This window comes from Epinephelus moara, chromosome 8, assembly GCF_006386435.1.
Source record: "Epinephelus moara isolate mb chromosome 8, YSFRI_EMoa_1.0, whole genome shotgun sequence".
In the NCBI taxonomy this organism is placed as follows: Eukaryota; Metazoa; Chordata; class Actinopteri; order Perciformes; family Serranidae; genus Epinephelus; species Epinephelus moara.
The window spans coordinates 45,543,177-45,563,405 of NC_065513.1; the positions used below are offsets into that span (position 1 = coordinate 45,543,177).

Consider the following 20,229-nt stretch of genomic DNA (forward strand, 5'->3'; position numbering starts at 1 on the left):
CATTCTGTATAAACAAAAGTAGGTAGGCGGCATTTTGCTGCACTCCCTGATTTTGTTTTTATACTGCCAATGCTGAAAGAAGACTGATTGGGCTTTCCTGCAAATTTGCACAACTCCTGTTTAAAAATGGCTCCTGTTATATCCACTTGTCAGCCCTCATCGATAAAAAGTCATCTTTATTTTATTTTAAAGGTAAAAGTTGTGATAACTCTCAAGGAAGAAGAAGATTATTAGAGAAATAATGAAAAATAAAATTTTCTGTTTTCTCCTTTGTTAATCCTCTCGTGTTCAACTTGGCATCCACTGCTCCACATGACCGAGAGCTAAAGGGCTAAAGAATGAAACGACAACGCTCACTCCTTCAGTGTGTCTCCTTTAAAAAAGTCGGTTCACAAAGGTCGGTGGATTCCTACAAATGCTGTTGTCTGATGTCTTTCATGGATCATCTGTCTCATGTCCAAATGTCAGGATGTCGTGACAGCTTCAGTAAATATGACAGAAAATTATATTTTTTAAAAGTTCCCAACTGCAGCTTTGAGAAAAACTGGAGTCTGTTACTGAGTCGTACCAGGGACGGCCTTCATGTGTCGAGGCTAACATCCTGCAGATCACATGTATGCATGTTAACGTGTGTGTGTGTACATGTACCTGGTAGGCCCTGATGAGGGACTGGACGGCCAGGTGATCCTCCACCAGCTTCTCCACGTTGGGCTGAGCTCCGACCAGAGAGGAGAGCTGAGGAGCTGCAGACAGACCCAGAGGAGACTGGTAGGCTGCACCGGGAGGAGCACCGGCGTTAGCGTTCCTGAAAAATACATCCCACGACTGGACCAGAGGAGGAGGAGGAGGAGGGAGAGGAGGAGGAGGGAGAGAGAAAGAGAAGATTTTTAATAAAATAATCAAATCAAATCAAATTTATTCATAAAGCAGGTTTAAAAACAACCAGAGCTGAACAATTAAATTAAATAACAAAATGGTCACAGCAAAACGTCAGAGAAATAAACGAGTAAAAAAGATAATAAAGCAGAGTGAGATATAAAAATAAAATATGGAGGATAAAACAGTCCAGTGGACATTTGTGCCAAACTTGAAATTCCTCTGAGGTGTTCTTGAGATACTGTGTTCACAAGGATGGGACGGACATACGGACACACCCAAAAATATAATGCCTTGGGCCATGGCTGTCGCCAGTGTGGAGGCATAATTAACAATACTTAAGTATCTCAAACTCAAACGTAGACAAAGACAGTACGTGAGAAAATGTTCTTAGTTCCTTGGTCTGCATCACAGTGAAGCTAAGATCTGTGTGTTTTTATTCTTGACACAACAAGGTCATTTTTCATGTGAACAACTGAGTAAAACACCATGACGGAGCTCCAGGAGACATTTCTGAATGATTCACAGTGTCTCTGGTTTCCAGTTTGGTCTCTTTGAACATCTGTAAACAGTTTTGCCTCCAGACGTGACCGAACAACATGTTGTCTGAGCTGCTTTTACTGCCAAACCTCTGCTCTGAGTGCCCTCTGACAGTCTGAGACCAGGGGAGGGTAAAACAGGAAGAGCTCTCGGAGACACTGACCTCCCTCTGAAGGAGAAACAAAATGTTTTCAACATTCAGCCTGTTTTCAGGAACCCACTGTGTGACTCATGAGTCCAGAATGAGCTGAGGAACCACAGAGTCTCCGCCCTGCTCACAAACATCTCCGTCCCTATATCAGCTCACCACAACTTACACTAACACACTCACTCACATACACACACTCACAAACACACACAGGGTTCCTACAGCTGAAGAGTCCTGACTCCACACTTTCCTCTCTGGCTTCACCTCCTCAGTGTTCTCTCATTCTCCTTTCACCTAAATCATTAAATCATATTCACTGGAAGATCAGGACGATAGTTAGGCCTCCCAGAATCACAGGCTGCAGCTCATACAACAGGTCAATACTGTGAGTCTGTCTTCACCCTCTGAAGAACTACAGGAACTCTCCTTCTGCTTTCATTTATCACACAGTTCTTCTATTGAACAAACATCTGCAGCAGAGACAACACTGAACATTCAAATTTAATACTTCTCTTCATCTCAGAGGGAGATACGTGGGGTGGGGGTAAAATCAATACAGCATGGGGAGGATGTCACGATGTTTTCGACCTGTTAAGGCCCTGACACACCAAGCCGACGGTCGGCCGTCGACCAAAGTCGGGCCGTCGGTGAGCGTCTGTCGCCCTAGTTTTTGCGGTGTGTCCCGCACCGTCAACACTTCGGCGTCGGCGGCTTTTCGGCCGATTGAGCATGTTGAATCCGCGGTGCAGCTTGTCAGTGACAGAGATCACTCTGATTGGCTGTTCAGGTTTTATTTCCTCGCCCCTGTAGCGAGTGAATCTGCCTGTAGTGAAACCGGGGCTAACCGGTGCTTCCTCCTCAGGCTCCACTTCACTCAGCTGCCCCACAGACCCGCTGCTTCTTCACACTTTAACCTGAATAACAAACCGGAGCTAGCTGGGAGCGGCTAGCGGAGCGTTAGCCGCAGCATGACCGGAGGGAAGCACAGCCAGTTAGCCTCCGCTAGTCTCTGAGCTAGCCCCGGCTCTCCGTTTGGATCCAACCGGAGCACCGAGCCCTGGTTTGTTATTCAGGTTAAAGTGGGAAGAAGCAGCGGGTTTATCGGGCAGCTGAGTGAAGTGGAGCCTGCGGAGGAAACACCGGGACCGTCTGGATGTAATAGTCCGTGGAGGTGCTGCGGTGCTCGGCTGCACAGATAGGAAACCCCTCGGCTGACAGGATGTACCACTCTCTCACTCCGCTCTCTCTCACGCAGGCGCAGAACGTACGTGCTACTTGGCCGTCGGATGTAGTCCGTGTAGTGTGTTCAAATGCAACTGACACAGGGCGACATGAGGCGACGTAGACGACGCAACAGTTGGCTTTCGTCGCCACTAGTTCTTTGATGTCGGTTTGGTGTGTCCACACCTTAAGAGTGTTTGTTGCTTCACTTGACTTGTTCTGACTCACTGACTTTAACAATGATTCAAAGAGACAGTTAACTTTAGTGATAACTGCTAATAAATAAAACAAATCTTAAAGCAGCAAGTAAAAACACATTAATGTTAAACCCTGAGCAGGTGTAAAGACGAGTGTGTGTTTCTGATGACAGACTGCAGCAGATGCAGACGGGTCACTTCCTGCAGCTGCTGCAGTGTCAGCTGACTCAGGCTTTTACTGTGAAGGAGCAGCAGGAAGTCAAACTGAGTCTGTGTCTCTGAGGTGCTACAGCTGGGTTCAAATACATGGTTTTCAGTTTAAATGATCAGATATAGATTCTTACAGATATTGATCTTTGCAGCGGAGCCTTTATTCATCTGTGCCGTCGTCTCTCTGCAGGCTGCAGATGTTAGTCAGAGCCCAACTGTGTGTGGACGAGGAACATTATGGAGGAAATATGCATGACTCAGACTGACTTCAATTATTCCTGCTCGTGTGTTTTTTCCACAGAGGCCTAATTAACATATGTGTTTCATGTTTTAGTCTTTATGCATCTGCACACAATAAATGACTATTGAACTGTTTCAACAAAGGTTTTTGTTTTTTACTTTATCTCCAGCTCTATGATTTTAAAGCAGACAGAAAATGTACTGACAATTTTACCTAATTTGCACTTTCAGTCATTTTATATTAAAAAGAAAACTGTTTAATTGTGGAATAAGAATAAACCGAGGGTCCCAGGATCAATTCTGACAGATTCTGTTAGTGTCATTAATCTGTAACTTATTCATCATCAGGACTCAAACAGGACTTTATGCTGATATCAGCAGCGTCAGTGTTGAATGGGAGGAGTCGTGTTTTGGCTGTGACTCCAGATTTGGTGTGCAGCAGGTTTAGAGTCAGAACACAGATAACTATTAATAGGTCACAGGTTTCACTTCCTGTGTGGTCATCTCCCTAGCTGTAGGTCACAGTGATGTCGGGACCTGTTTGACATTAAAAGCCAAACCAGTTAACTGAATTTTACACACCTGACTCATCATAACGACAGCGTGTACCAACATGAAACGAACGTCTGACTGCCATCATGTTGCATCATGTGACATCACAGCTCTCTGTTCACACTGAATACATTTAATATGCACTTTTTTACTTCATGCAAACAAACCATGTAGCTATCAGCTGTTTGCTCGAGATCAGACTGGAGGTGTAACCCCTTTAAAAGATGTATCAGTATCTTCCTATGTTAGTAACGTTACTTTTTAAACAGAGAACATGTTTTATTGTGATATTTACTGGAAATCACATACAATACAGCTGACAGGAAGTAGCCTAGCTTGTTATTAGCGAAGGTCATTTAGCAGAAACTCTCCGCTCCCTGCTGAGCTCCCTCCAGCCAGCTGACACCTTATTTAGATTTCTGTGGTGAAATCAAAAGTATCACGTAGATAATTCCTCATTTCAACTTCATGACTCAGCTGCTGCTCGTCCACTGTGGCACTCTCAATATGAGCGACAGGAATAAATAAAAACAGGGCGTCTGATGAAAGTTCAGCTCTAAACGACGCACCTCGTCGCCTGCAGTCAGTCACGATGTCTCTTTCATGAGTCCAACAAGTTGGCATATTGGTTTTAGTTTTCTTGAGAGACTAACTCATATCTCCACTCGTCACCCCAAAAAACACGTAAACTTTCACGTAAACAAACAGCGTGTGGCGCTCTGCCCCTCCCACCTCTACTGAGGTATGATTTCCTACATGTTGCTGTGCTCCACAGCTGTGAGACACCACAAACAAACATTATTTAAATCATGTTGTCACGTTGCTTATTACTGACACAATATGTGTTGGATTTAGTGCCGTGACGCCGTCAACACAGGTTGATGATGCTGTTGTTGCGACGCTACTGCCCATTTATTGCAGCTGTTTATTTTCAAACAGGGAAAAAATCTCTGTCTTTGCATTTTATTTTCATCACAGAGTGTTTTTATAAAAGTGCTCGTGACATCTCAAACGTGGCTTTGACCTGCAGCTGAACGCGGAGTCCATTTTGTAAAAACTACCAGGAAATATACTGTGCATCACCTTTAAGCCTGAAAACAGAGATATGATTTTTTGTCTGTATCGTACAGTGTGTGTCTGTAGGAGCTCAGTCCTGCTGTGCAGCTTCATTCTACTTCACTAAGCTCATAACAGCAAGGTCACACTGTGTGATCTTTACATAACAACTGGGACATGTAACATGACACACACACACACACACACACACACACACACACACACACACACACACACACACTGTCATGCACGTCAGCCACAGGTTTTCACTCCGTGACCTCCACGCTCACCTCAGCGGTTTATAATGAAGTTTTACTTATAACTTATATACAAACATTAAAAGTATTCTTCACCTCCAACAGTTCAGACTGATCATGGTGATAATTTAATCTCTTCTCACTGTGTGAACTCTGCAGGTTTGAATCTGTGGATGAAGACGTTTCACCAAACTCAAGCTGCCACATTAACCTTCTTACTGAACATCATCCAGCCCTTCATTTCAGTTCAGATACTTCTCTTCTTTAATACGCATATCTATTTTAGAGTAAATCTCCTCCTCTTCATCAGTATTAAATAAATAACTTTGGGCCTTTCATAGAAATATTTTTTGTAATTCTAACTTTTAGAAACACATCTGAAGTCAAAGGATGTCATGAGAAAACACACAACCCTCTGTTCTCATTGTTACGTGTCAAGAGCTCCTCCTGCTCCTTCAGGACTCTGCTGTAAACTGTGCTTTTCCTCTTCATCAAACACAAATACACAAAGAGTTTAATCCTGGAGGAGCTCATCTCAAACACACACCATCTCAGACACACACCATCTCAGACACACACCATCTTAGACACACACCATCTTAGACACACACCATCTCAAACACACACCATCTCAAACACACACCATCTCAGACACACACCATCTCAGACACACACCATCTCAGACACACACCATCTCAGACACACAGCTAACAGCCCCAGCGTTCCGCTGCTGTGAGAACAGCATGTCAAAGCGTCCTGCGGTGTGTTTTAAGAGCGGCCTCCACTTTGGACGGTCAAACAGGTTGGTCATGTGACCAGGTTCAAGCAGCTATTATTAGCCTGGTTGTCCTTTAAGACTCAGTTCAAATGTGAGGGTGTCCCTGAAGGCACCACAGGAGGAGCTCTGATTCAGGTGAAAGTTGGATGTTCTGATGACGTCATGTCATTGCAGGACGTGTTCTGATGACGTCATGTTATTGGAGGACGTGTTCTGATGATGTCATGTTATTGGAGGACGTGTTCACGTCACAAAGAAAGTTTCAATCTCAGTCTGCTTTTTTATAATAAACAGTTGAACTGAATGTTTTTGTTTGGCTGACAGTTTTTCTGATCACTGAGGAAGTGAAAGATTATAAGTAACTGTGCCATTTTCTCGTAGCGTAGCTGCTTTACTTCTTAATGTAGAGAAACTTTATTTTGTTGTAGAGTAGCTGGAGCTGAACTCACTAAATTTTCCAAGTCATCTGTGTTATTCTGACAATTTCATTGCAGACAGGCTGCTAACTATGATGTCTGACGTGAAAATACAAAAACCTGAATGTCTCCATCTAGAGTCAGTGTTTGGTTTGTCCGTTCTGGGCTACTGTACAAACAACATGGTGATCTCTGTAGATGAGGACCTGCTCCCTATGTAGATATACACGACTCATTCTGAGGGAACCAGAACACCCCAATCTGATTTTCAGATGATTAAACATTTAAGAAAACATAATATGGAAATGTATATTCCCTTTAATCCGTCACACTGGAGCTTTAATGGGACGATCATTTTTCCAAGAACTTGTTGGGAATCCTGAGTTCTGGCATATCATCTTACGCAGAGTTAACGCAGCATGAACTCAGTTTGATGATCATCCTTCATATTTTATTTTAACCTCTCAGTTAACAACCACGGTGACTGATCAGCTCCACACCTGCAGGGGGCTCCACACCTGCAGGGGGCTCCACAGCTCCTTACCTTGTGAACACTCTTGGGGTCCTCCAGCCAGGCAAAGTACATCTCCTCCACATAGTTGGAGCTCGTCCCGTTCAGGAACGGCTCCGAGGCCACCGGTGCCGTGTAGCACCTGATTGGCTGAAACGTCCTTGTGCCACCTGTGGAGGCGACTGTGATTGGCCGCTGCGGGCCGACAGTCTGAGCCGCCTGTGAGGCGGTGAGCGGACGCAACCGCGCCGCACAAGTCCTTAAACGATGCATGAGCAGTCCTTAAAGTGTCACACACACACGGCGGTGGTGGTCAGGCCGACGGGCCGGGCGTCCTCAACCTCAGAACGAAGACGGGATAAAAGTCACTCCAGCGGAGGGGCGGTCTCAGGACAGAGAGGGAGGAACGAAGCGTCCACGGTCCACTGATTCGACGGTCCACTGAGGGGGAGACAGAGAGACACCATGTTAAAGACAGAGAGACGATTTGTGTTTACACTTGAAGGGATAGTGCACCCAAAAATGTAAATTCAGCCATTATCTACTCACCCATATGGCGAGGGAGGCTCAGGTGAAGTTTTAGAGTCCTCACATCACTTGCAGAGATCCAAGGGGAGAGGAGGTAGCAACACAACTCCACCTAATGGAGGCTGACGGCGCCCCAGATTCAAACGTCCAAAAACACATAATTGAAACCACAAAATATCTCCATACTGCTCGTCCGTAGTGATCCAAGTGTCCTGAAGCCCCGACATAAAAAGTTGTTTGGAAAAAGGTCATTTGAATTCTGTTTTTAGCCTCATTGTAGCCTGTAGCTCTGACTGCCTCTCTGTGCACTGTGCTGACGTGTGCGCGCTTGCGCATGAGACCAGCGAAAGCACATGAACACACACACATGGACGAGCAGTATGGAGATATTTTGTGGTTTCAATTATGTGTTTTTGGACGTTTGAATCTGGGGCGCCGTCAGCCTCCATTAGGTGGAGTTGTGTTGCTACCTCCTCTCCCCTTGGATCTCTGCAAGTGATGTGAGGACTCTAAAACTTCACCTGAGCCTCCCTCGGCATATGGGTGAGTAGATAATGGCTGAAGTTTCATTTTTGGGTGCACTATCCCTTTAACTCAATCTTGAGAGAACATCTGCAGTTACCTGCAGAGTTTCACCCAAAATAATCACCTGATCAACGAGGGATTATTCACCTCATTCATTTGTTATATAAAATAAATAAATAAATAAATACAAATATTTTAATATATAAACTTGTCACTTGAGGTTGTTATTATCATTTTATTTTATGATTATCACTATACATTTTATTTTAAAATTGCCTTTCAAAACACCCAAGGTGTCTTTACAGAGCATAAAATAACACACGGTACAAAAGATCATGTCGAGTACAGTTCAGGTGCTGCTTTACTAAATGTTGTGCTGTTATTTCTGTCAGATGGTTTGTAGTTGTTTATCTTTCAAAGACAGCACATTATTCGCACACGTTGAGCTGTAGGAGCCTTGGCAAGTAGCGCCTCCAATAACCAAACAATGTCCCGTCCACAAAAATTAACACAAATTAATCCAATCTTCTTGAATCCTGCATCATGCTGCCATTTTGTTCAGTTACTGCAAATGTGATGTTTAAAACAGGTCAAATCTCATTTCATCGTAGAGCTGCGTGCAGCGTATTGATTGAGGACTGGAGCTCTGTGACGGGGACAGAGTCACACACAGTGACAGGGCTAACTGTTAGCATTAAACGGCTAAAGTTACCCATGTGTTATTCACGATTGTAACGACAGAATCGAGCTGTGTTGGTGTGAGAGCAACGGCTCGATGTCGGACTGCTGCTGTAAATCTTCTGACCAAGCACCAAAATATGACGAGTAGTGATGAGACGATGTTGTGCTGTGCAGAGAGAGCAGCTCACAGACACTGTCCTTCAGGGCTGATGATAGTGGGTGATCAGATGTTGATGCGCCCCCCCCCCAATTCTGTGAGAAACACTGAATGCTCAGAATAATACGTTCTGAATCTGACAACGCATCTCAACTATTTTCGCAATTCCATTTTTTGGGGGGGGGGGGGGGGGCCGACTCCTATAAACATCAAGTGTCTCATTTTTTTGTTTGTTATTTAGAGAAGCTGCCTTAATCAGACATTTCAAGCTGCAACGATCCCAAACTCAGCCCCATAATCTTGCAGGCTCTGCTGTTTGCACTGACGGTTAGAAGCTAAACTTTTCGCCGTCTCTGTTCTCTGTGCAGTGTCAATAAAGATTCATCTAATATTCAATAAAGTATCAAAAAGGTATTGTTTGGACGCTGGATCCAAAACTCCCACTGACACCAGTATAGAAACCAGTTAAACAATTCCCAGTCCTACTGGAGTGAAGACTTCGCCACTCAAAACCATGTTTGTCCAAACAGTCCTGGATCTGTGGTGGACCTGAGGTCAGCAGAGACGAACAAACAGTAAACACCACGTGGTTCTGTCCTGAGACCTTCACACGCCCACAGCAGGAATGTGAAGTCAACTAACAAAGTACGTTTTACTTTGACTTCAGTCAGGTTATAAATGCAGGACATTTACTTGTAGTGGAGTATTTGTACACAACGTTATGAGTACTTTTACTGCTTCAAGTGCTGATAATAATAATGATAATAATAATTTTACTTCAGTAACGTTATAAATAAAGTACTTAAAGAAAAGTACTTGAGTGAAGTAGTAGTGGTTGCTTTTTGTTTTGAATACAGGATTTTCACTTGTAGTGGAGTATTTTCACAGAATGGTATTAGTACTTTTCTGCAGTTTTACTTTAACTACTTTTGGTACTTTTTTATTGACGATACCTTTAACTTCAGTCAGGTTTTGAATGCAGAACTTTTACTTATAGTGAAGTATTTTTTGTAGCATGGTATCAATACTTACAGTGGAGTATTTGTACACCTTGTTATGAGTACTTTTACTGTAGTTTTACTTGAACTACTTCAAGTACTTTTTGCTGATAAAACTTTTACTTCAGAGGGGTTTTGAATGCAGAACTTTTACTTGGAATGGAGTATTTTTAATAGCATGGTATCAGTACTTTTACTGCAGTTTTACTTTATGTACTTCAAGTACTTTTTGCCAATAATACTTTTACCTCAGTCGGGTTTTGAATGCAGGTCTTTTACTTGTAGTGGAGTATTTTCACAGAGTGGTATCAGTACTTTTACTGCAGTTTTACTTTAAGTACTTCATGTGCTTTCTGAAATACTTTTTGTTGCCAATACTTACATACCTTTGCTTGAGGTTATTAATGCAGGTCTTTTACTTGTAGTGGAGTATTTTCACAGAGTGGTATCAGTACTTTTACTGCAGTAAAGGATCAGGATACTTCTTCCAGCACTGCCACCAGTGTTTCCTGGCAAATGTGATTCAGTTTCTGAGTGTCCTGCCAGCTTCACGCTCCTGATTTACATCCCACAACCACTGATGTGTGAAAACCAGTGACAGACAAGAAACAAACCTTCAGTAACTTAAATCGCAGCAGGAGAAATGTGCCTGTGTTTATGTGCAGTGTGTGGGAGCAGAGGAGCCTCAGCTGGAGTCTCTCCGTCTGTGTTGTGACCTTGTTGGGTCTCCACTCCCTGCCTGCCTCCATTCTCCTTCCCTCACCCCGGCCTGGACGAGCCCACCTGTCTCTCCGGCCTCCTGATTGGCTGTCTGACATAAATCCAGCCTTACTATTGGCTACAACACCTGTCAGTCACTTTGTCCTTTCACGAGTCATGAGTTCCCGAAAATTGCCTGCTTTATCAAAACAGTAAAATGATCTCCAGTGAATGTTTAAGACCCAGAGTGCAGCTACACAGCGATGCTAACACTCTGCTCACAGCGGCTACACCATTAGCTTCACAGCTAACGGGTTAGCTTATGTAATTAGCTGCTTAGCTCCCACTTTCTCTATTAATTGTCATTAGCACGTTTGGCTCGCGGGTGCTAATTGAGTTAGCTGTGAGGAAGCTAACGTCACGGTTATCGACGCGTTTTTATTCCGCGGTGTGAACCGTCATTTTCAGCAGCACCGACAGTTTCAGCGCGTATTCTGACAGATGACCTAATGTTCACGGTAACGGTGGTCTGTGCGTTGGTTAGCACGCGGCTAACATGCTAACAGGTTTTGTCTTTCTCAGATTCCTCAGGACGGATCTTAGTTTCCTCGAAACGGACCCGGGATCCGTCTCTGAGTTCAAACAGCAGACCCGTTAATCTCCCCGGAGACACACACACACACACACCTCTAAAGTTCCGGTACTGACCTCGAGAAACGAGTTTCGGCGGCTCCCCTCTCGGCCGGTATCCCGGATGCCCTTCGCTTCTCCCGGTAAAGTGATGACAGCTCGGGGCGCGGAGTACGGGAGCGAGGCCCGTGTGGAGGTGACGTGACGCGGCGTAGACGTCATGACGTACGGGGGCGGGGCGTGTCTCACGATTTATTTTTATTTCTCCAAAGCAAAAAAATAAACTTATAATAATAAAAACAATAATGATACAATTAACATTCACAATAATTATAATTAATATAAATATTGAAAATGTAATCAATATAAATATTACAACTGACAATAATAAATTACATTTTAATTTAACATAAATGGTAACAAAGCAATAATAAAATACAATTATAATTAAATTTAATATAAATAAATATTATCATTGCAATTAATTTTAACAATTACATTTTAATTCGACAAATAGTAAAAACAATAGTAATAGTTTTAAAAGGTTTTAATTTAATATGAATAATAAAGTAATAATAATAATATGATATTAGTAATAAGAAAATATAATGAACATTAACAATAAATTCAAATTTAATATAAATGATAAAATTAATAATAATTATTTTTTATTACATTGACATAAACAAATTATATTTTAACCTAGGGCGTAATGATTTTTTAATTATTTTTATTTAAAACTGTATTTTACAAAACAGTGAAATACAAAATATGGAATAATTACTTTAAAAACACAGTAAATCTGAAAATAACAAAACTGAATTGGAAAATAGTGTAAAACATAGTTAGCAAATTATATCAAAAATCATATTAATGCTTTGTTAATAAAAAAAAGTATAATTTTATATTATACTTAAAATCATATATCACAAAAATACAGAATTAGCCTTATATTGAAAATCATATTGCACTATGTAAAGGTTAACAAAAATGTCTTTAAAAAAGATGCATGCATTCGTGATGTTTAGTTTTATAAATTTAAAGCTCCAGTGTGAAGGATTTAGGGGATATATGGGCAGAGATGGAATATAAGATATTTCCTTTAGTGTTTAGTCATCTGTAAATCTAATGGTTGTGTTCTGGTTCCCTCAGAATGAGCTGTTTACATCTCCACAGGGAGCAGGTCCTCATCTACAGAGATCACCATGTTGCACCGCCATGTTTCTACAGTAGCCCAGAACGGACAAACCAATCACTGACTCTAGATAGAGACATTCATGTGTTCACGTTGGACACTGTAGTGAGAACCCGGTTTAAATCAGCTGGTGTGTGTGTTTCTGAGAGGAAGAGACCTCTGAGGATAATTCAGCTCCTCAGCAATCAACACTGAAGGAATTCTAACCAGGAGCAGTTTCAGATGGTTGTAATCTGTAATCTGTAATCTGTAATCCTCACTGATAGACAACACTGAATCCTCCTGAGTCTGACACACTGGACCTTTAAAGTCAGTGACAGTTGACAAACATGAGAATGAGCATTTCTGTGCAGACTCAAATCACCACAACGACCCGTTTGATCTGTTTTAATGAAGTTTATTAAATTATCTCATGAAGCTGCGGGACGTCATGTTTATTCTTCCAGGATGGATTCGTCCCAGCAAACAGCACTTTGAACGCAGCACAGCTTTGGGCTCTACAGTGGTGGTCCTGCTCCGTGGCCGTTGCTATAGTAACCGGAAACTGTCCGACTGTTGTTTTCAGCTCCGACAGGTCAGAGTTCAAAGTTTAACATCGTCATCAATAAACATAAAAATCGATCACGTGACACAGCAATACTTAATAATGAAATAAAAATTATTACCACAGATAACATGTTTACATTTGCAAAGAGGAAAAGGAAACAAAATCCTATATAAAATCATTTATCATAGTAGAAAAAGGTGAGGAGATTCTCTGCGTTGCCACGGTGATATCAGTGTTTACGAGGAGATCAGGTGTCGACCAATCATACGGTCCTCCTTCACCTGCTGTGGTGCCATTCACACACCTACAGCTTACACAGGTTTACCATTAATATAACTTCACTATGAGACAGCGAGGCCCTGAGTCTTACCTGTCAGGCTGCCTGCACCCCCACAACCAAGAGGACTTTAACTGTTACTGCAGCACTGCTCCGCTTGGGAGGAATCTCTGCCTGAAAGACCAAACTCAGGGCAAGAAAATCTCACGAACATCTTTCCTCACATCAGACTCCACTGTTTAAAGGACCAGTCTGGTGATTTTTATGCTGTGAAACAAATCTCACGTTTATACTCAAACCAACGACATGTGACTGTCTTGACTTCCTGTCTGTAGCTCTCAGCTCAAAGCTCATTGGTTCCTACTGAAGGTGGTTAATGATGGTTTCTCTTTTAAAAACAACACTGGAGTTTTTAGCAAATGTTACTCAAACAGGAAAGTGTCGGCGTCACTGAGGAGCCTGAATGGGTTTGACCCCTTCCATAGGTGGTAAGAAAAAAGAACCCCATCACCCGGGCCAGAGAGAAGGACGCCACTCCAGGGGAAAAGGCTCTCGGGTCTCGGATGTCTGAGAACCTCATGGCCATAATCAAGCCCTACTTTCTCCGCAGGACAAAAGCAGAAGCGCAGAAAGACAAAATGAACGGTGCACAGCCATGCAAAGAGGAACATTCGGACAACAAGGACAGCCATGTCCCAAACCCTCCAGAAGACTCTGGAGCAGTGATGCCCAAGTTGACGAGAAAGAACGACCTGACTGTCTGGACAGGCAGCTCCTGTCACTGGACCACATCAAGGAGCTGCTCATGACCACCAGGTCGCCTCTAGCCGAGTTAAACATATTAAAAAGCTGTGCGACCATCCGAGACTTCTCTCTGCTACAGCCATCGCCAAGTTAGGCTTGGAGGAGAGTTCACCTGAGAATGAGCAGAATGAAAACACGGAGGCAGACACAGGCAGCATCGCTAACGTTCCTGACGACACCCTAATATCTGAGTCTGGGAAACTTGTCTTTCTGTTTGAACTTCTTGAAAGGCTCCGAGAAGAGCGCCACCGCACACTCGTCTTCGCTCACTACAGGAAAGTGCTTGACATCATCGAACGCATCCTGGGCAACAGAGGCTTCAAAGTCATGAGACTAGATGGGACAATAACTCAGCTTGCAGAGAGAGAGAAGCGCATCACTAAGTTCCAGACTGACAAAAGTTACTCTGTCTTCCTCCTGACCACCCAGGTCGGAGGAGTTGGCATCACTCTGACAGCAGCAAACAGAGTTGTGATCTACGATCCCAGCTGGAACCCAGCGACAGATGCTCAGGCTGTTGACAGGGCATATCGCATCGGCCAGACTGAAAACGTCGTCATCTACAGGCTGATCACCTGCGGCACTGTTGAGGAAAAGATCTACAGGCGTCAGGTTTTCAAAGACTCCCTCATCAGACAGAATACTGGGGACAAGAAGAACCCTTTTCGGTACTTTAGCAAGCAGGAGCTGAAGGAGCTCTTTACTCTGGAGGACACACGGTCATTGTCCACACAGATGCAACTTCAGGCCATGCACTCCAGACACAGGCGGACTGACCCTGAACTGGACCAACACATCGCCCACCTCCATGCCATGGAGATGTTTGGGATCTCTGACCACGATCTCATGAGTCAGAGTTACAGTTGCGGCTGGCAGAGAGCATGGCATCAAGTACAGAGCCCGCCTGGCTCAGACAATCAGTGGACAACAACAAAACAGAGCGGTCCAATGAGGAAAAAAACAAGAAACCCAAGACCAAGTCCTTCCTATCCATCGCACTGTTGGTTTGAGTCTGAACATGAAGATTTGAATGTAGAAAAGCACCAGACTGATTTCACCTTTAAAGTGATCCGTCAGCAGCAGTTTACTGACTGTAATCTGATGCTGACGTTGAGCTTCAGCTCCAGCTGCTCCCACGTCTCTAAATAACTTCAGTCTGAACAGTCTGTTCTCGACACTTTTCTCTGTCCTCAGGAGGAAAATTCGGGTAAAACACTGATTACACTTTCATTGTTTTTGGCATGAAAAGGATCAAATGGCACATGATTAGCCCTGTGAGTGACTTCTGTTAATCCTCAGTCTGTTTACACCCATTTCTGTGCAAAAAAACACTCCAGACAGCAAATTAAAATGAACTAAAGCAGATAAAATATCATCATGGCGTTCTCCTCACACAGTGCATCCAGGGTCATTAACTGGCTAACGATGCTAACAGTCAGTTAACAGCAGCTGGAGCAGGTTACAAACAGAAACATTTGGTTTACTGGTGGTGTAAAAATCCCTGGTTTGGATGAAACCTGTGAGTGTTGGCGGGGTGGGCATAAACCCCCTCCCTCTGGTGATGAGTGATGAGGCCGCCAAGCGTTCACACAACGAGACAGAAACTAAAACCTCGTGAGTGTTTGAATCAGTCTGCAGTCAGGAGGCTGATTGTGTTTCCTTCAGTTTCTCACATTCAGGTGACGCTGACAATAAAGAGGGCGGGAACAGGAAGTCCGGACGCTTTCAGGACTTTAAAGCAGGAGTTCCAGTGATGACAGGAGAGTTTAACGGATTATTTCCACCTTAAGACACTTGGACACAATCTGTGATGTTCAGTAGATTCAGCAGAACGTGAAGGGTAGTAATGTAGTGTCTCTCAACTGCTGGAAAAATTAAAATAATTTCTTCTTCCTCTTGAAGAGGAAAAACTACTCCAGCAGGAACAGTGTGAGCACTGGGTGTAAGCACAGCAATAGCTATATGTGTTTCAAAATGAAAATGTATCAGTGTGGATGTAGCCTCAGGTTAACCCTTTGAAACCAGCAAATTAGCTTAAATTTATTTGAAAAACATGGGAAGACGGCAGCGAGAAACAAAAGAAGAAACGACCCATACAAAAAAAATAATAATAAAATAAACAACCAAAAGAAGGACCTGAAATGAGTGTTTAAAAATTCTCATTATTCTGTAACATGATTTAAAAATGAAATAATAAATTATTATTATTACATTTTGAAATTATATTACAGAATTATTTTAATTTTTAAAAAATAATTATGTAGTTTTCCCTAGCTTTTTAATAATATTTTTTGAAATCTATTTATTTTTTTTGCAATTTGTGTGACATTTCTTGCCAGGTTGCTCACTGCCTTTCCCCCATATCTTTTAAACAAATTGCACCAATCTGCCCAGAGTTCAAAGTTTTAATTACTTGCGAAAGCCGTCTGAAAGCAGCGGAAGAAAAGTGATGTCACTCCAGGTTTCAAAGGGTTAATAACAATGACAGATTCATTTCTCTGCGATGAGACTGCAGCAAACATCAGGACGTCTCCTCGTGGACGTTTAGTTTCCCACAGGAGCTACTGAACATCACAGACTGAAGTGTTTGATCTGCTTCATGATGAAACTAAACGAGGTGAGCGTACAGTCCCTGCAGAAAGTCCCAACGTACCACACAGATCCAGATCCAGAGGACAGGAAGTGAAAGCCAGAGGAGCTCTGCACTCAGACGCTGTTGCATACTGGGATTTTATAAGTCTGTAGCGAGAGACAGAGAGCGCCGGGAGAACAGGGTGGAGGAGACCAAGCGCACCCGCACACAGCAGCAGGGGTGCGTTACATTCCTATGACAGCACTGAGCAGAGGGGAAGTGCAATCACACAGCACCAGTGCTTTATTCAGAGACAGGAAACAGACAGAGAGAAGGGTCCAAGTGCAAGCTCCGCCTCCAGTGACCTCTGCGTCTTCAAACCAGCCAATCACAGAGAAGCACCTCTCAGTACATGTACCTGACTGCTTCTGACCTCATCGATAAATCAACACTAAAACATTAGAATTCAGCCACAGGTCTCTCGTTCCTCTGGGGAAGTTTCTGAGGGCGTTGCTGCGTCGCCGTTACATTTCCACCCTCAGAATTCAGACGCTGAAATGAAGCGGAGGAATGTACATACAGTGACGGAGTTTACGTTAGCTAGTTAGCTAAATGCTAGCAAGCTGCCACTGTAGCAAAATCATCAGTTAAAAAAAGAAAAGCTGCTTCTGTCTGCGTCAGTCTGAAATCAAGGACCCAGTGTTTGAAAAGTCAGTCATTAAAAACTGTGGTGATGGACTGCAGTGAAGCCCCGCCTCCACCGGAGGGGAAGACAAGTCATCGCTCTTCATTGACTTGTGTGAAGTTGCCTCCCTGTGCTGCTTTGTGTGGGATGTACTCAGAACAAAGGAAAACTTCACACATGTATTTCCAAACAGGGGCGTCGCAGAGAGACGAGCTGAACACTAAATGTAATGCTGCAACGTTTCAGTAACTAGAGTCAGGCAAACTGACGACCAGCCTGATGAACGTTGGTGGGATGTAAAACCAACATGGTAAACAACTCATAACTACGTTTTTTTAAGTTGCTGAACCAAAAACAGACGTGACTCATCAGGATATGAGAAAACTGTCGGATCCTGACATTTTGCTAATTAGTCCAAACAAACTGTCGAGGTTGAAGCTGACTAAGCTATGTAATGTCTGGTTTTGATCCTTGCTGGTTTAAATGATGAGTTTACCTGGTCATATGATCACTTTTGGCCACACAGTGGGATCCTTCCTCCAAGATAAGCAACGTAAAAAAAAAAGACCACAATATGGGTTTTTCTATGTAACCTCTCTAAGTATACGTAAGGTGGTCAATAATCCTTAGACATGCTGATATTTCATGATTTTAGCGATCTACAGGTATTTTGCTAATGTTTCAGCCCTTGATTGCAAACTGTAGCGCCGATAGGGTTCCCCTCTGGTGGGCGTGGTTTACAAAGTATGACAAGTTACACTCTGTCTCTATATGAACCACTCTAAGGGGCCGTACATATGCTGCATCTTTAACCGCCTGGAAAACACGAGGTTGGGCGCTGTGTGTGACTCATATGCCTGGTAACACCGTGTCATAGCCTACTTCTATATAAACCTGAGTGCAGAGCTGATCTACAGCTCTGCACTAACATGATCAACTTCTCCTCCATATTTATCACACACTGATATTTACTGAAGAAGGAAAGTTATCTGTCAGCTGTGATTGGTTGGTCCTCGTCACATGACGTAGTCACGCTGCTGTGCTCCAAGTTGATCTTTGTTTATCTCGGGGCTCAGCCGTCGCGCCCTAAAAAACAGCATCACTCAGGTGTTTGAGCACACCTGCCATGCGTCTACATTGGAAACAATGGATTGAGGGCCCAAAAACACAGCATGTGTACGGCCCCTTAAAGCTTAACGTAGCAACATGGCAGCGACGGTAATTATGAGGTGCTGGGACTGGTGAACGAACCACTGAACATTATGTCAAAAAACCTGCATTAATTGTTTGTAGGTTAATAGTGATAGTTACAGTTACATATAGTGAATACTTCATAGTGCAAGTGTACAGGATGAAATCTGGGGCACGCTGTAGAAAACAAGCATTAGCTATGACGAACAAAGCTCAGCCTCACAGCCAAGTTCTCCCGGTGGCCACTCGCGGTATTGCAGCGAAAAAATCCCCTGCGGCTCAAAAATCATTTTTCCCCATAGACCTCCATTATAAAGAGACGCCTGTAAAACTGTTGACAGAACACCTCCGACTGCAAACAAGCTCAATTATGACTCTTTATCATTAATTTTTAATCTATGAACGTTTCATATTTGGAAAACGTTCCTCAAGCCAAGAAAAGTGACTTAAAAATCTGTGACGTCATCACAAGGTAAAGTCTGTAAGCCAAACGGGAACTACGGACGGAGCCAGGAGAGAAACACTACAGCGAATATTTTGCAGGAGTAAACCTGGAAGCTAGAAACTTTTTTTTGGCGTATGCGCCAGGCGAGCAGCTCCATTGGAATGAATATGCGCCATCTTGGCATCCAGTAGCCTATCTAGTTAGCATTATACAGCTATGCTTGTAACCCCTTAGCTAGCATCTGTTTGTAAGCGAGCCTGCATGCTAAGTAACTACAGTTATTAAATGAAATTATTAGTAGAGCTTTTTTACAGCAGGAATACAAAGTGTTAATGGTGATTTTTGATTGGCTGATGACAGGTTTATCTAGTATTTGGCTCGTTGATGTCACAGGTGACTGTTCTGGAAAATGATTGGCTGGTTTGGTGACGGTGCAGATAACGTATCACCTGAAGGAGCTGAGTTTTGTCTCCACACTGCACTGGATAGAAACAAAGAAAGACTTGAGAGGACAGCAGCTGCTTCACTTCAGGCCTGCTGCGTTCCTGTTTGTTCTGGTTAAATCCCAGTTCAGGCTGACTGGGTCCAGTTTCCTGGTGGAGTGATCCAGTTTGTAGTCCAGGACCGGCTGTCTGCCATCCTGGCTCCAGAATCATTTCCTGGCTGTTGCTAGGTAACCAGCTTTGAGAGGGTTGAAGAGGATGAAGAGGAGGAGAAGAAGAGATAGGGAGAGGAAGGGTAGTCATCCAGGTGTGGTGGGCGGGGCCCCCTGATTGGTTAAACAGGTGGAGCGGGGGCGGGTCTTTGAGGCACCAGAGGCTGAGATGCAGCAGAAGGTTTCGGTTTTCTAAAAGAAAAAAAAAAGAAAAAAGTCAACAACCATAACTTCTGTTTTTACATTTCTATTTCTGCACCTGTTCAATTTAACAGTATAAAATACTCTATTTAGAGAGATTAGTGGTGTTGGATGGTGGTTTTAGCTTCTGGGTCCAGTTAGCTTAAAGTTAGCCTCAACTTCTGGGTCCAGTTAGCTTACAGTTACCTTCAACTTCTAGGACCAGTTAGTTTCTAGTTAGTTTCTAAGTTCAGTTAGCTTAGAGATACCTTCAACATCTAGGACCAGTTAGCTTAAAGTTAGCCTCAACTTCTGGGTCCAGTTAGCTCATAGTTAGCTTCTAGGTCCAGTTAGCTTACAGTTACCTTCAACTTCTAGGACCAGTTAGCTTGAAGTTAGCCTCAACTTCTGGGTCCAGTTAGCTCATAGTTAGCTTCTAGGTCCAGTTAGCTTACAGT

The 20,229-nt window shown here is 43.3% G+C and overlaps 2 protein-coding genes across 3 annotated transcripts in view; both read right to left on the minus strand.

The window, feature by feature from the left end:
- Positions 1–11,448, minus strand: part of ogdha (oxoglutarate dehydrogenase a) — a 39,546-nt gene extending 28,098 nt beyond the window's left edge. Inside the window, exons 1-3 of the mRNA XM_050050696.1 lie at positions 11,299–11,448; positions 7,036–7,443; positions 649–825 (exon numbers count right to left, since the gene is read on the minus strand). Of these exons, the coding sequence (XP_049906653.1) occupies positions 649–825; positions 7,036–7,275 (417 nt within the window). The 5' untranslated portion in view covers positions 7,276–7,443; positions 11,299–11,448. The remainder of the gene's footprint in view (positions 1–648; positions 826–7,035; positions 7,444–11,298) is intronic.
- Positions 11,449–12,791: 1,343 nt separating this feature from the next.
- The window catches only part of adam9 (ADAM metallopeptidase domain 9), a 61,533-nt gene continuing 54,095 nt past the window's right edge, over positions 12,792–20,229 (minus strand). For both annotated transcript variants that reach the window (XM_050050701.1, XM_050050700.1), the window contains one exon: positions 12,792–19,783. In XM_050050701.1, coding sequence (XP_049906658.1) covers positions 19,714–19,783 — 70 coding nt within the window. In that variant the 3' untranslated portion in view covers positions 12,792–19,713. The remainder of the gene's footprint in view (positions 19,784–20,229) is intronic.